General features: G+C 47.9%; 1 protein-coding gene across 3 annotated transcripts in view; it reads left to right on the top strand.

Moving 5' to 3' along the window:
* MYLK (myosin light chain kinase) overlaps nucleotides 1–16,966 on the top strand; it is a 180,551-nt gene that overhangs the window by 52,141 nt on the left and 111,444 nt on the right. For all 3 annotated transcript variants that reach the window (XM_004745429.3, XM_045088817.1, XM_004745432.3), the window contains exons 4-9: nucleotides 9,736–9,784; nucleotides 10,920–11,085; nucleotides 12,062–12,227; nucleotides 13,939–13,957; nucleotides 14,995–15,530; nucleotides 16,092–16,298. In XM_004745429.3, coding sequence (XP_004745486.2) covers nucleotides 9,736–9,784; nucleotides 10,920–11,085; nucleotides 12,062–12,227; nucleotides 13,939–13,957; nucleotides 14,995–15,530; nucleotides 16,092–16,298 — 1,143 coding nt within the window. The remainder of the gene's footprint in view (nucleotides 1–9,735; nucleotides 9,785–10,919; nucleotides 11,086–12,061; nucleotides 12,228–13,938; nucleotides 13,958–14,994; nucleotides 15,531–16,091; nucleotides 16,299–16,966) is intronic.

A 16,966-nucleotide genomic window follows, 5' to 3' on the forward strand; every position in this document is an offset into this window, starting at 1 on the left:
GTGATGCCCATGCTGCTGGTCCCTGCATCACACTTTGAGAACAAGGAAGGAATCAATGACCCATGTGATATATTTAGCCCAATACAGTGATTATCAAATGTAAGCATATATTGAATCACCTGAGGGGCTTCCGGAACCACACATGCTAGGCCTTGCCCCAGAGTTTCTGATTTAGTAGGTTGGGATGCGCTCAAGAATTTTCATTCCTAACAAGTTTCTTGTTGCTGCTGCCTGTGGGTACCAGTGCTGCAAGAACCATGGGCTAGTGCTTATACCGACTGTCAGAGGACTCCAGGAAACAGAATAGATCACACCTATATATGTAGAGAGAAATTCATTACAAGAAGTTGGCTCACACAGTCACAGAGGCTAACAGGTCCCAAGATCTGTAGTCCGGAAGCTGGAGACCCACGGGAGTCAATGGTGTAGTTCTAATCCGAGTCCGAAGGCCCAAGAGCCAAGAGAGTTGATAGGGTTGTTTCAGGGCAAAGACCGGCAGACTCCAAAACCAGAAGAGCTGATGTTTCAGTTTAAGTCAACTGCAGAGGAAAAACCCATGTCCTGGCTTAGAGGCAGTCACATGGGAGGAATTCCTCACCTTTTCCTTCTATTTGGGTCTTCAACTGATTGGATGAGGCCCACTAACATTAGTGATGTCCATCTGTTTTACTCCATCTACTGATGTCAATGTTAATCTCATCCAAAAACACCCTCATGCAGGGGCTACTGGATGGCTCATTTGGTTAAGTATCTGACTCCTGCTTTCACCTTGCTTTCAGTAATGATCTCAGGGTCGTGGGATCCAGTCCCAGGTCAGTCTCCACACTCAGCGTGAAGTCTGCTTGTCAGTCTCATTCCACCCCTGCCCTCCCTGCTTGCGTGGGCTCTCTCTCTCTCTCTCTCTCTCTCAAATAAATAAAACCTTAAAAAAAAAAAACACACCAAAGCACCCTTACACCAACATCCAAAATAATGTTTGACCAAATATCTAGGCACCTCACAGCTCAGTTAAATTGATGCATAGAATTAACCAGCGCTAAACACTTTATCAGAATATCCCCAAAGTATTTCATGCAATCTGACTGACATATTTCTCCTTTTGTAACTATCCATTTGGAATATCAGCTGAGTAACACAGAGCAGCTCTAAAAGTTAGCAGTGGTATGTGATACGGGCTGGAAAGGCAGAATGGGAACGTGTGCACACAAGTTGCGAGAAAGCAGCTACAAAACCAGGAGAAGATGTGTAGAGAACGGGTATAACACAACCAGAGCTAGCTTGTATCCAGTCCTTCCTCCATGTCACTGGCAAGATTGGGATTGATCATCCTGAGGACAGGTACAACCATGTTCCCATCTGCTCCTGTAAGGGGCATGGCGATGAGCATAAAACGTGATTGCCAGGTGCTTGCCCCTTTTGCAGCCCTGTGGGCATGGCGGGTATCATTAGGGTGACCGTTTATCTGAGTTATGCCTATTCTGCCAATGTCATGATAAACTGAGCCTCCTTTGACTTTCAGAAGGATCCCAATTTAGATAATAACTTACATGGTTATCCTGGCCGTGCTTGACACGTCCAGTGCCCTGAGCAGTGAGGAAGCTATAGGGGTGACGTATTCTAGGGGGAGAGGAGTAGCAAAAGCAATACTTTCAGAGGATGTGGATCAAGATTATTTTCATCTCTGAAAAATAAATTCCAAGCCATTAACCACTCTGCATTAGAATGCAATGAATAATTTTTTTAAAGTAAAATTTAAAATAATGAATACGTATTCACTGGGGAGTAAATTTAGACAGGAGGTCCTCCTCTTAGGGAGTTTTCTTTGAAATAAATAGGAGGGAGAAAAATCTAGGCCCCTCCCCCACCACACACACTCCTTTCTGGTCCTGGACTTGGCCATCATCACTCTTTCTTCTCTCTGCTACATACTCCAGCCTTCGAGCAGAATCCTCCTTCTCCGCCACTATGGACTTCTTTCCCCAGCTTCCCCCTACCACCGGAGGTGAAGGGTTCTGAGTTTGCCCACTTTTGTCTCTGCCACAAACCAAAGATATGCCCCCTCATCATAGAATGTCTCCAGTGAGTAAAGAGCAGATTCCTGTATCCATCACCCTATTGGTGGCTCTGTTCCTCTCTGGGTCAGGCCCTGGCGAAAGAGCAGAGTGGCTCACACAGGGTCCCTGCCCCCTGAGATCTACTTGCTGCTGAGAAAGAGAGACTATAACCAAGGAACAAGTATAACTTTTTTTTTTTTTAAAGATTTTATTTATTTATTTGACAGAGAGAAATCACAAGTAGACAGAGAGGCAGGCAGAGAGAGAGAGAGAGGGAAGCAGGCTCCCTGCTGAGCAGAGAGCCCGATGCGGGACTCGATCCCAGGACCCTGAGATCATGACCTGAGCCGAAGGCAGCAGCTTAACCCACTGAGCCACCCAGGCACCCCACAAGTATAACTTCTGTAGTAAAATTAAGAGCTCCTTGACTATGCGTGAGAAAGACAGCCGGTAACCGACTGCCTGGAATGTGATAGCAAGAGGAAGGAGGATCTCACATCATGGAATTTAAGGGAGAAGAGTAGCCCTAGGAACTCGGATTTAACTGAAGGGGGGAAGTGTTTACCACTCCACCGTCCCAGATCTCCATCTGTCCTCACTTGAGGGCTCCTTCCTGAGACATGAGCTCTCCATCACCCTGGCTTGCCCTCTGGGTGAACTGAGTCTGCTCCTAAGACCAGAAATAAGGGCCCAGACAAAGAGTTATGGGTCTTTATGCAGACATCATTTAGAGTGAGAAATAATGAGAGAGTTAGTGGGGTCAGCAGAATAAGAATAGGTCTGGAGAGGCAGGCAGGGGATAGACGCTGGTAATGGAAAGCCATTGGAGGGGATCAAGGAAGAAAATGAGATGATTTTACTTAGGCAGAATATCTCACTAAAGTGTGTGGGGGGAGGGAGCTGCCATTGGTCTCCTGTCTTTAAGCATCGATTTCCTGGAAATTGACTGAGCAACGGTTGTTTCCGTCTCCTTGTAGAAGGCATGTCCCAGATCCAAACCAGAGGGATCAATGTGTCGTATCTTTTAACAACAGCATATTGGCCAGTGAAACAATAGAAAGCAACTCACCTCCGCCCCCTCACCTCTGCTTCCCTTGTTTTGCTTTTGTTCCTTTATCCCTTTATCCCAGAAAGATAGATTTTCCTCTGTTCCTCCTTTATCCATCACTGGATGGCAAGATCTATAGGTTTTATGCTTTGCCTTTTAGTTGCCCCTGTTCCAAACAAGGCCTGCGCTCCCACTAGGTCGGCCTGGCACTCCTCTTCCAGAAGGTCGGCCTCCTGCACATTGTCCACCTAAGCACACGTCCCCCAGGGCCTCTGTCCTGCAGCATCCACTCTCTACACCCCCATGAAACCCCTGTCCTACAAGCCAGGGCTCCCTGACTGTGTGGGAGAAAAAGGGTCAGCCGGCGAGCCTGGGGAGAGTGACCCCATGTCGTGGAACATAAGGGCTAAGAGTGGCCCTAGGGACCGCTACCCGGCTATACTAGTGCCCCGGATTTGGGGGATTTGGGATTTGTAGGAAACTCTCCTGTGCCACCTTTTTTGCTGCTCCCCTTTCCCAGGGACAGATTGCTTAGATCCTTTTTATTTTCACATTGGATTAGATCAATGAGATTCTGGATTTTGAGCCCATGTCTGTTTAAAGTGGCCGAGTCTTCAATTATTGTCTACCTCGGGAAGGTCTGTTGTGATTCTCCATGTACTAGTGTGTGTGCTCTTATTTCTCTTGTAATGTCTTTTTAAAATCTACATTCTCCACCTTTCTACAGACCTGTAATTCTATCACCCATTGATATTTTGTATAAACTCTTCTCAGTTTCTAGCACTCTCTGATGCCCCTTCCTTTTGGTAGGGGCCTGCGCCCTATTAAACAATCCAGTCAGAATTGTAAAACGCTCTGAGTCATTGTCCTTTTCTGTCTCGTCAAAGTTAATAGTAAAAATGTGTTAGAAATGAACATCGTTCTTTGTGTCCCATGGGTTTCTTGCCCATGAAATATTTGCGTGTCAAGACCATCTCGGCAAAAGCCTCATGTCTTCCTTGCTCTACAGAAGAGTCCGCTGTGTGTCCCTTGGTCCTGTTCGGCTCCTGGAGGGTGGCTCCCAAAGTCACCATACTCTACCGCATCTTCCAGTGCCCCTGGCCAGGGCCACTCTGATCGTCACTGTGGATGCTATGGCCTTTCACCCCCATTCTCCCTGGTCTCATTTCTTGGCCCCTCCCCGGGCCTTAACTAGTGGCTCCCAGTTCCAGCCCCTCCATTCATCAGAAGGTAGTGACTGTGCTATTTGCTGGGCTTGAAGGGTAGCAAGTGTTGGTTCTTGCCCTCAAGAGACTGACTCTCCTCACCTCACATTTCATTATTATATTGCTGTTAAGATTCAACATCCGGATGTATTTATGAGGTGGTAACTGTGTGGGATGTTGTGTGGGAGACACAGTACTTGGTCGAATCCTTTCTGCAGGAACCTGGTTGGTCAGATGGGACATCAGCGCATGAAAGCACAACTCCAGCCAAGGGAGTGTGGGCTTGTTGGCCAACAATCCACACATGGGCTTGTAAACTCAGAGGAGAAGGAGACCTCTGGAGGCTGAGATAGTCTGTGATGTCTTCTTGGAGGAAGAACTTGGGCTAGTCCTGGAAGAACGAGTCAGATCTAAACGCGGATCAGGGTTTTGAAGAAAAACCTGAGGAAAGGGGAAAGAGTTAGTGACACTAACCCCACCCCCTCAACACACACACTCCACACGGTCTTCTGTTTTTCGTTTTCTGTATCCCAGTGCTCTATAACTTGTCTTGCTATATTATCTTACTTTAAGGTTATTTTGCACTTTTTTCAAAAATATTTTATTTATTTGAGAGAGAGAGAGAGAGCACAAGCAGGAGGGACAGGTGGAGGGAGAGGGAGAAGCAGACTCCCTGCTAAGCAGGGAGCCTGACTCGTAGTTCAATCCCAGGACTCTGAGATCAGGACCTGAGCGGAAAGGCAGACACCTAACCTAGTAAGGCACCCAGGTGCCCCTTGTACATTCTTTTTTATATCATATGTCCACTTTGCCATTGATCTTAACACTATCCCTTTTTAGGCTATCTTAATATTTTTCTTCTTTTTAGTTTCTTTCTCTCTTTATTGAGAAATAGTTCTTTTTTCAACTCTTTTTATTTTTAAGTGTCCAGATGAATACCTATCTCCTTTCATTTTCCTGGACTTCTAGTACCTTGCTTGATCACTTGCTTTTAAATCCAGATGATGGTCATGAGTCAGGACAAGTGTCATCATATCTTCTCGCTCACCTGAGCATTTACATCCTGAAACAGTCATGCTTGAACACTTACAGATTGAAATAAGTATTATTATAGTTTACTTTCCTTTTATTTTTTGTAAATATTTTAGTTAAGGCGTTCATTTATTTTCTTTTTGAGATCATACATGGGTGGTTAGCAGTGAACTCCATGGATAGCACGGGGACATTACTAACTGTTATTAAAAAATGGGCATTTTTTCTGATTAAAACCACTGTTTTAAGAAATCCTTAAAATTCACTTTGAAGTTGGCTGTAAGCAGGGCGACTGCTCCCTGATTTGCCTGGAACAGCCCTGGTTTACTCCTGTTGTCCCTGGAGAATGATTAATTATGTCCCTTCCAGTGTCAAGAGTCCCTATTTGGATGATAAGTTATATCATCACGTATTTTGGAAGCATTCGGTCTCCTACCATCTTGATCCCATTATTCCCCTTGTCGGCAGCATTCTCTGTCCCAACCCAGTGTCTCTGTATGCTTTAACAAAAAGTGCTAGTTTCCCCCACTGTTGAACTTTTCACTCCTAAAACCTGCCAGCACTCTCTTTTACTCGTCCTTGAAAAACCTAAGAGAACTGTTTAAATACTTTCAGTGCCTTGGCCTTTTTTTCCCCCCTCACTAACTCGATCCTGTCTTCACCAATTCTCTTAACTTACTCTTCTATTTTTGGCATTTCCATCCTAATCCCCTTTCCACTTATTTTTCTCCATAGACTTACTGTTCTGCCAGATTTCATAGTTTCACAAAATTAATTTTGCCTTATCTGACAACTTGCAACTTCAAATTTTTGCCTATAAATAGACCTTGTTAGTTATCTTAGCCCAAATTCTCTTTTCGTTTTGATGTCAACTCACTGGTGTTAACTCACATTAAAATAAGCACCCCATTTCATTGCTAGCTGACTGCTTGCTGTGTTACCTTCGGATCAGTCATAAACTGCTCTCGCCCTGATAACAGAAGTACCTTCAAGCAGTGTTCTTTTGCTCTTCTTTTAGGCAATGCCATATTTTCCCCTTTTTTTTAAGGAATAAAAGAATTTTAGCATTTGGATTAAGATGTTCAGCTCCCAAGAATCTTAAAAATGCTTACTCTGTTTTTTATTGTAGTTCAAGCACACATAAATTTACCACTGCAGCCATTTTAAAGTATACAATTCAGTGACATTAAGGACAATTCACCAAGTCGTGTGACCATCCCCACCATCTAGTTCCAGAACTTTTCATCATCCTGAACAGAAGCCCATGCCCACTGAGCAGTCTTCCCCATCTGCCTCCTCCCCCTAGGCCCTGGCAACTACTGATGTACTTTGTCTCTCTCCACTTGCCTCTTCTGAACATTTCGTCAAAATGGAATCAGACGTTTTTCTGAGTCTGGCTTTCCTCACTTAGCAGATTTTCTCAGGGTTCTTGCATGTCGATACATGTGTCAGAATGTTATTCCTCTGTTTGGCTGAATAATATTTCATTGTATATATAGACCACATTTTGTTCATCCCTTCATCAGATGATCAGTCTAATTTTTATCAAATCTTTGCTCCATTGTGAAGTGAGTGATAAGGTAGCATGATAAGGGGTGCCTGGGTGGCTCAGTGGGTTAAAGCCTCTGCCTTTAGCTCAGGTCATGATCCCAGGGTCCTGGGATTGAGCCCACGCATCAGGCTCTCTGCTTGGCGGGGGGCCTGCCTCCCCGCACTGTCTCTCTCTCTCTGCCTGGCTCTCTGCCTATTTATGATCTCTGCCTGTCAAATGGGTAAAATCTTAAAAAAAAAAAAAAAAAGGTATCTTAAAAAAAATGCTGTGAACGGTACGTAGATATTTTTCAGAGGGAGCCTCAATGATTGGGTGTGTGGCTGACAGGTGCAAGAGGCCCTATTCACCTGCCCACCCCTCCTTTTTTTTTCTTTATTTTTGGTAACTAGACCTCTTGTTTTTGTCTTTACTGTCGTATTTATAGGTTTTAAAAAATACAGCTGAACCGATTCCTCACAGTCCCACCACCCCAAAACAATCACTACTAATAAATTTCGATGCATTTTCTTCTGGTTGCTTTCCTGTGTTTTGATACTTTATTTTACTTTTTCCTAGTTAAGATCACACTGAATAGATAATGTTGTAACCTGCTCTTCTTTTCATAAAAATCCCTTTATTTCTCAAGGATTTGAGTCCTGTAAGGATTTGAGCACTCTTCTGGATACTTCTGTTGAATGAACAGGAAGTTCTGGTGGGAACATGGTTTGAGAGCCATCAGTTTATAGGTGACATTTAAAGTGATTGGATGATGTAAGACCTCCTGGGGTTGTGTGGGGAGGAGGCAGGAATATGAAGTGCAAAGCAAGGACCCAGGTCTCAGCCCCAGGGCACTCCCAAATGCAAAGGCAGAACAGTGAAGGTGATTGAAGAGACTCGGCACCTGGTGAGAGCAGGAGAGTCTGGAGGAGAAGGCACTTGGGAGTGGAGTGGCCCCATGGCAAACACTGTTGAGCGCCCGAGTGCCGGGGGACAGGATTGCCCCCTGGGTCTGGCAAGATGGCAGTCAGGACGAGCTCAGGGGAGTACAGAGGCTCACTGGCCAAGTGAAACGTGCTGAAGAGAAACTGTCATACCGTGACCTATTTCTGCCTGTCTCGTGGACTCTTCAACATGATTTGATGGCAGAATAAGATGTTTAATGGTATACCTTCCTGATTATTCTTCCTACTGTGTGACGTTTGCACTGTTTCTACTTTTTACTGTTACCAGCATGACTGAAATGAACAGCTTTGTAAACTTTCTTTTCTACTTTTAGCATCATTCCCTTTGATTTTGAGGCCCAGAAAGGAAGGTGCTGGTCTAAGACCAGAGCCTCTTCAGAGCTTGGGGTTCTCATTTGCTCCAATACTTTCATTTTTTTTAAAAAAATTATTTATTTATTTGACAGAGAGAGAGATCACAAGTAGGCAGAGAAACAGGCAGAGAGAGAGGGGAGGAAGCAGGCTCCAGGTGGAGCAGAGAGCCCAATGTGGGGCTCAATCCCAGGACCCTGGAACCATGACCTGAGCCGAAGGCAGAGGCTTTAACCCACTGAGCCACCCAGGCGCCCCAGCTCCAATACTTTCAAAAAGGACTGACTGGATGGTCCTTCCTCCAGCATCTGGAAGGCTATTGTCTGAGGGGCCCCAGCATCTTGCTGGTGATGGTCAGTTGGGTCCTCCCGGCACAAGTTTCTCTTTTTATCTGCTTAGAAGTCCTTTTAACCTTGAATACACTATTGAGTGACAAGAACCAAACCCACATTATGGAATGAAAACCATACACAACTCGTGACAGAGTGACGTTAAATAGAGATACATGGATAATCATTGTCAGTGGCCTGGAACCCTAGCTTACATGTAATGCTGGTGTTTGCTATTAATCCTTTCTCACTAAGGTTCTTTAATCCTTGAGCCAGATACGCCAAAGGAAACACGCGGCACCCATTCCCATCTTCCTACGCATTCGTACAGATGTGATGGGTTCTGGAATTTAAGGAAGTTTACCCTTTCCAGTAAACACCCTGAAAATTTCCCATTGCAGTTGCCTGCTGATATTCAGGGAATGACTTCCATGCTTTCTGTGTGTGCCTTGGGTGGGGTTTTATAAACATTCCCAGCTTGTGGCAAAAAGAGAACAACTCCCAGGCTGATCACTATCTCAGAAATGTCCTCCTTTCCCCCCGCGCGTTATGGTCACTTCCTGTTCCTGGTCACATTAGGAATGGTCCCTCTCCAGGCCCGCGTCGGACTGGGTTTGCTGTTTAGCCACATCCTGTCCGGCATGACAGCCCCTTACCCAGGACCCACAGTGTCCACAGAGCTGCTGGTGTGGGTTCTGGTGAGCCCAGGACCAGGGGTCTGCTCCAGGCCCGCAGGACAGATCTTGCTGTTTGCTGGGCCACACGTGGGAGGATGGAATGGTGATTGTATCCAGCGTGAATAGATCCGGTGAGAGAGATGTATGTGCATCTCCCTCCCTCACTCCGCCAGGGTCCTCTTCTAGAGAGGTTCTGGATCACCACCGATAATTCCCGGAGTAGAAGGTCCATTGGCTCAGCAGAATGGTTGAATGATCTAGAACAGGTGTGCATGGATACTTTTCTGCACTAATACTGGCTCTATGACTCCTTTTGCTCTTCTGTTTAAGAACTAGAAGGACAACTTAGTACCAGCCTTAAGTGATACATTTCAGGTGTCCACCCTGGTGTCCTGCCTGGCCCAGGATGGGCTCAGTCAAGGTGAACTATTTCCCGGCATTATCCTACCCTACTTCTGTGGTTGACTCTTGCTGACCTTCGTTGCTCCAAGTTGGTGGCTCAGACTCGACTCCTCAAGCCTCTCGCTTTCTGTTTCCTCCTCACAGGGGGCTTTATTAAGAAGCATGGTCAGCCTGCTGTTTCTAAAACCTTGGGGTAAGTTGTGGGATGTTAAAACCAGGGTAAGGGGGGCATTAGCTTTTTCTGCTAACCTGACAGAACAGGTCTGGGGCATAAGTCTTCCTGGGCATCCTGGGTTGTAATAGCAAAAGCCCCCTGGGATATGATGTGGCTGTCGCACAGCGCCTCCTGACCTGCTAGCCTGTGGGGATAGCCCCTTTGAGCGGTCTAGCTGCCACACACTGAGGGAGTGTACTGTGTGCCCAGAGTCTGCAGGGATCGCTGACATTTGAGGCAATAGTCAGATTTAAGTAAGCAGACCTGGGAGAGGCCATTCATATGGGGCACTTCTTAGGGAAAGGAAACCTTTGCTGATAAAGGTAAGTAACAGTAGTTGCTGTAACACGTCAGCCCCCAAATGGCAACAGTTTAACACAGGGAAAGTTTTATTTCTTGCTCAAGCAGTCAACTTAGGTATTTTTTTTTTTTAAAAGATTTTATTTATTTATCAGAGAGAGAGAGAGAGAGAGAAGAGAGCGAGTACAGGCAGACAGAACGGCAGGCAGAGGCAGAGGGAGAAGCAGGCTCCCTGTTGAGCAAGGAGCCCGATGTGGGACTCGATCCCAGGACACTGGGATCATGACCTGAGCCGAAGGCAGCTGCTTAACCAACTGAGCCACCCAGGCGTCCCTCAACTTAGGTATTCTAGAACAGTCAGAGAACATTGCCATCATCGTTCAGGGACCCGGGCGCCTTCCCTTTTGCAGTTCCATCATCTCTTGGCCTTGGAGCCTTTCTTGGATCTTCTGCATCCAGCCAGAAGGATGGGCAAGAGAGAGCATGGAGAATCTCACAGGGGCTTTTTATGGGTTTAGCCTGGATGTGGCACACATCACTTTTGCTTATGGCCTGTTGGCCCAAACCCAGGCTTTGAGCCAGAGCTCAGTAGCCTTCAGGTATACTTACCACAAAGGAGGCTAGTACATGAAGTTGCACTGCATGATCAGGGGGTAGAGGAAATAGGTTTTAGTCCCACAGACCTTTCCAGAAGGTGCATGAGGCACAGGATTGGGAAGGCTGCCTTTTGCTGGTAGCTGACCCAGCTCAAGTGATGTGGGTGGGGGCAGAGAGATCTGAATTGCAACTGGACTCTCTGCTCATTTCTTTCTAGGGACAGATTCGCTGCCCCTGCCGTGGAGACTCGTCCTAGCATCTGGGGAGAGTGCCCACCAAAGTTTGCTACCAAGTTGGGCCGAGCCATAGTCCGAGAAGGACAGATGGGACGGTTTTCGTGCAAGATCACTGGCCGGCCCCAACCACAGGTCACCTGGCTCAAGGTGAGATTTGATCTGCCCCAACTCTGGCCCCGGCCCAGGGACCCTGATTGTAGAGGGTTAGGCCCTTGGACCAACGGGTGTCCATCTGTCTGATCAGTTCCTTCTGCTCAACCGTAGATGGTTCTCCAGGGTTCTCTGTATGCCCGATAGCCATGCTTGTCCCTGCCTCTATTTGCACACTCTGCCTCTGTAACTCAGCCTGCCATGTCCTAGAATCCACACACTCCCCAAACAGCATAACATTTCTGAGTCAGAACAGACCCGACCATCTCCAGAGAGTGGAATTTGAAGTCATGAGACTAGGTTTCAAGCCACAGCTCCCTCGTTTGTAAAACATGTGATGCTGGGCAAATCATTTGGTCTCTTGGAACATTCGTGTCCTTATCTATGAGACCAGAGATGATGCCAGCTCCCTCAAAATACTGTTGGGAGTATTTCAATCAGGGCCTAGTGGTGTGAAGACATAGCAGAAGGGCTGGAGGAGGGGGAGTGGCAGCAGCACGGGGCGTGAGGGGTGGGGTGGATGTTCAGCAGGGCAGGGAGGAACCTTGGGGAAAGCTTGGGGTAGAGGCCTATGAGACTAGCTTTCTCACAGGTGGGAGCCCCTGACCAAAATGAGCAAGGGGACACCTTTTCCCTATTTTGTGATTCTGCTGGACTGAGCCTGGGAAAAGAGTAAAGGAGAGGGTGGCCAAGCAGAGCTAACGTGAGGAATGTAGGCTCCCCACCTTGAACTAGGGCATCTCTAAAACAAGCTCACACACCTGATCTGAGCCGGACCTGATGCCGCCACACCGCACACACAGACCTCAAGTCAGGGCCCATGGATTGTCCAAAGACTGCTCTCTGAGCACACTGACAGAGCCCAGAGCGGAGGATTGTGCTACCCAGGCCTGGTGTCCATCCCAGCCAGGCTTGGAGGGTGCCATGAAGTAAGCAGGTTTCTCTGACCCAGCTGCCCTCTTGCCATCCACAGGGAGAGGTTCCCCTGCAGCCAAGTGCCCGTGTGTCTATGTCTGAGAAGAATGGGGTACAAGTTCTGGAAATCCACGAGGTCAGCCGCGATGATGTGGGCGTGTACACATGCCTGGTGGTGAATGGGTCAGGGAAGGCCTCCATGTCGGCCGAACTTTCTATCCAAGGTATCAAGTGGTGGGGGGCTCTTACAGGATGCCCCTGCCTGGCTTCTATACCCTGCTGTTCATTACAGGAACATGTTCCACTGATCCACTCCCCTCCCCGAGCGTTCCTCCTGGGCCAGGATCTCGAACCCATGTCCCGGCACGGTGCCCCACACCTGTGTCTTCAGTGTCTTTTTTCTCACTCACATTCCTTTTTGTACCTCTGATTGCCACCAGAAGAGTGGACATTCCAAATACCTTGCCATGACCCCAAATTTAACCTGCCTAAAATTTAACTTATCATCCTCTCTGTCCTTCCCCTCGGGCGTTCCCTCAACTTTAAACTCTTTCTACTGCAGGATTCTGCTTTTCCTCTGCATCTGGACCAGACGTTCAGCATCTCCTTTGACCTTTGCCTCCTCCTTCCTGTAGGCATCCAGCCCTGTCAGTTCTTCCCTGGAAATCTCTTTGAATCTGTCTCCTCTTTACATTCCCCTTGGTTCTGCCAAGTCCAGCCTGTGGAAGCAGCAGTATGGGTAGGGAAGGGGGTTGACATCGCTCTATCGAGCGGGAACCTTGAGCAAGGTGGGAGGGAAACAACCTTCACTCTCCTCCCCCTTTCTTACCTTTCTTTCTCCCATGATTTTTTTCTTCCACATTCCCTTCTCTTTTCAGAAACTGTTCCTCCTTACTCTCTTTACCACTGTTGCCTGGAGTGTTTTTCATAACCCAAAGCGTTTTGTTCTGTGTTGTGACACAGGCCATATATATGGATATAAACATATTGTTTCCGTTAAAACAGTCCTAAGTTGTACCACACACAGTACCCTGGTATTCTCTGTTTCATTCTACACCACCGAAAGTCCTGGTCTGGACCCAGGAATGAGACTTCACAGCTCACCGTGGGATCGGACCCGCTGTTAGGCATTAAGAAGAATGGTCAAGCCACACCCCTGACTTGCCCTAGCTCTGAATTAAAGAACTTCTCCCTTCCCAAGTACTTAATGACAAAATGATATGCTGCCTGGGATGTGTTTTAAAATAACTCCCAGAAGAAGCTGCTCTGAAATCCAAAACAAAAAGGAATAAAAAAGACAGGCTAAATGGTGCTATTTCCTTAGTCTGAGTGATGGCTTTCAGAGTTGGTTATATCCTCTCTACTATTGTACATTTTGAAATTTTCCATAATAAAATCTTTAAAAATGATGCATCAGGAAAAATATATGTGTATATAGTATTTTTTTTCTTTGAAGAACTGAATCCAATTACACTTTCTCTGTACATTTTTAAAGCAGGTATTTGTCAAAACAGATCGTTTGGGAAGGTTTGTTTTTGAGGGCCACAAGTAACTTAAACTGTTTGGGTTTGAAATTTTCAGATGTTTATTTTGGTTTGTCCCTCAATTGGTTTCCTTCTGTGGCCGATGAATGGGACACGTCCCATGGCACAAGGGTATGGTCACCGAGACTTCCAGAGAAGGCCCAGGGCAGCCGTGGAGGCCTCGACGGTGTCTTAGAGCTGGAGATCTGACCAGCTCCCAGCTCATCCGGTTAATCCAAGCGGTTCAGCACCAGGGATGCAGAGGGAAGGTGGGAGGAGTGTAGATGGGGGCCAGGCAGATGCTGGGGAGGTGAGTACTCCCTAAGAAATGAAAACCAGTGCTGTCTTATCATTGTCTCTTCTTGGTACATAAGATAGTCCACTAACAGTCTCCTCTTCTCCCTTCTTCCAGGTTTGGACAATGCCAATAGGTATGCCTAGGCTTTGTCATCACTGTTTCCATCTTGACATGCCCTGCAAGAAAAGAGAGGTTGTAACGGAGAAATGCCCTGAGTTTCTGAGTCCCTGCATAGGAGGGAGGGCTGACAGTCGGGCTCTTGTTAGGCTTGGTTTTGTTCTCCTGCCGTGGTAGGCCACACAGGCTTTGGTGCAGGCTCGCCAGCACAGCGAGACTCGAAGACACAGTTAAGTCCCGGTTAGCTGTCACTAGGGAGGGCGCTGGCTAGACACCTGGCTAGACGCCAGGTCCGAGGGGTGGGTAGATGCCTGGCAGAGGGAAAGGGCTTTTGGCAGAGCTGCCCGAAGCCAGAGTTACAAGCTGCGGCAGGTCCAAGGCAGAGGAAGGAGGTTAGAGGGTCGCAGAAACCCTTCCTGATTGCTTGATGTTTGAGTTCAGGCCCTTGCAGGAGAATATTAGCCAGGCGAGGAAAAGCTCAGGGAGGGTGTTCCCAGCAGGACAGTAGCATGTGTGAAAGTGGGGAGATGAGAGCCAGGGGGGCCCCCCAGGGGCCCCAGAAGAACATCGGTGTGGCAGCAGCCTGGCAGGCCGTGGAGATAGTCTGGTGAGGTCCAAGAGGCTCACTCAGGGCATCCTTGCGGGCTCCGTTGAGAAGCTCGGTCTTATTCTCACTGCAGCGAAGGTCAGCTGTGCTGCCATGCAGGCCGTGGATCAGAGGGCAGCCGGGACCAGGGTGAGGCGGTTGCATAGTGGAAACTGGGGTGGTGCTCAGGGGTTGGGGGGAGAATAAAGGCAGACTGGAGAAATGCAGATAGAACAGGCTCTGGATTGAGCTGAGGGCCAAGGAAATGGCAGGAATGGTGGCTTGCCCTTTGCCTTGGGAAGCTGAGAAAGCTGCAGAGAGAGACTTTTGCTCCTGCTGTCTTCATTCATGGGCTTTTATGATCCCTGGAATCCATGCTTGTGATGGGTAATGCTTGTGAGTTACCAGATAACCATTCTCTTTCCCCTTACTCTTTCCCATTGCCCTTCCCAACCACCACCAAACAGGTCACTGGTGAGAGGAACAAAGGCACCCAGTTCAGATATCAGGAAGGAAGTGACCAATGGAACCACACAGGGGACGAAAGTGGACAGCCTGGAGTCTGCCGCCGAAAGAAGGAACTGCTCCAGCGCCCAGAGGGGGAGCTCCCTGACCTGGGCCCCAAGTAGCCAGCCTCAGCCCCTGCAGGAGTCCCAGCCAGAGCTGTCCGAGGACTCATCCAGGAAGGCCCTGAGGAGCCCCATCTTACAGAAGACTTCTAGTACCATCACCCTGCAGGCTGCAAAAGTCCAGCCGGAACCCAGAGCACTGATCTCGAGCACCCTCTCGTCTTCTGGAGAAGAGAGGGAGTGGCCAGCTGCACCCCACCAAGCCACTCACCCTACCAGGCAGACTGGTCTGGGAAGCCAGGAGGTGGTGAGCAAGGTTGCTACCAGGAAAATCCCCGTAGAGAGCCAGAGGGACTCCACCTTCCCCAAATTTGAGAGCAAGCCCCAAAGCCAGGAAATCAGTGAAGATCAGACAGTCAAGTTCAGATGTGAGGGTGAGTAGAGCTAAGGAAGGTCAAAGTCCCACCTTGCCCCACCAGTGTAGCCCCTGGGAGGTCACTCCCTCCATCAGCCTGCAGTGGTATCTGCCCAGCCCCTTGGACTAGAACCCAGCCCACCCAGAAGCCACCTTATAAGAAGGACTCAGTCTAGTAACATACCTTGTTCTGCAGGAACACTGAGCAGTAGCCCACTGTTCATTGTTGGATATGGCATCGGCCCTGTGTCCTAATTCTTAACCACCCTAGAGGGGAAAACTCATCATCACTATCACCATCAAAAAACAAACCACAGGGGCTCCTGCTCTTTCCTCCCTTCTGCTGGCTTTGGCTGATCTGGAGACCTGACTTGTCGCCCTACATCCCTCCTCCCCACAGACCCTGCCTCCTTCTTGAGACGTTTACTCATGCACAGTGCAGGGGGAGGGGTAAGAGAGACTATTCAGGGGGAGGGCGGCTCACACCAGAATGAGCTTCTCCCTTGGGTCCAGCATCCCACCTACCCCACAAGCACAGTGCACTCTCAGGGAGCCTCACGTGCTTCACTTCGCCCTGTAGTTTCAGGGACCCCAAAACCTGAAGTGACCTGGTTCTTGGAAGGTGCCCCCGTGAGGAGACGAGAAGGCATGGTTGAGATGTATGAAGAAGGTGGATGCCATTACCTCTGCCTGCTGAGAGCACGGCCCAGGGACAGTGGGAGCTATAGCTGCACGGCCTCCAATGTCCGGGGCCAGGTGTCCTGTGGTTGGAACCTCCTGGTGAAACGTGAGTACAAGTCTCTAGTCACCCTGGGTTCTCTCTAGGGGGGCCATCCATGCAGGAGTGTCGCCTCTTTCTGCCCCCACACAGGGTGTACAAGCCCATAAAAAAGCATCATCCCCACCCACATGCTAAGCCCAAAGTCCTTGCTCCAGGACAGGTGACTCCTGACAGGGAGTTCACATCAGAGTCACCTCAGAATAAGCATGCGCAGGCCTGGCGACAGCTTCCTTTTCTGGGCCCTTCAGCTGTCCAGGGAGAGCCATGACTCACTTTTCTAACCACAGAGAATCAAACATTCACTAAATATACGCGTTGAGAGTCATATGAGATGATGTGGGATCCCGCTTCTTTTATGTTTATTGTAATAGCTGTTTATGAAAGTTGTGCTGTTCCTTGTGGGGATTTAAACACAACACAGTTTTATGACTCAGAAATAAATGATGTTTTAATGTTTTTAAAACAAAATCGACATTGTGCTGTTTGTATACTGCTTTCTGTTCTACCTTGCTCATGTTACATGAGCATTGTTCTATAGATTTCTTTCTAGATCATTTAATATTATTAAAAAACATGATTTTCATGGCCATATAATGTTTCCTAAAATAGTGTATCTGATGCAGCCATCAAAAGAAATGAAATCTTGCCATTTGCGATGACGTGGATGGAACTGG

This window comes from Mustela putorius, unplaced genomic scaffold, assembly GCF_011764305.1.
Source record: "Mustela putorius furo isolate JIRA1106 unplaced genomic scaffold, ASM1176430v1.1 tig00003834_pilon_pilon_pilon, whole genome shotgun sequence".
Taxonomy (NCBI): Eukaryota; Metazoa; Chordata; class Mammalia; order Carnivora; family Mustelidae; genus Mustela; species Mustela putorius.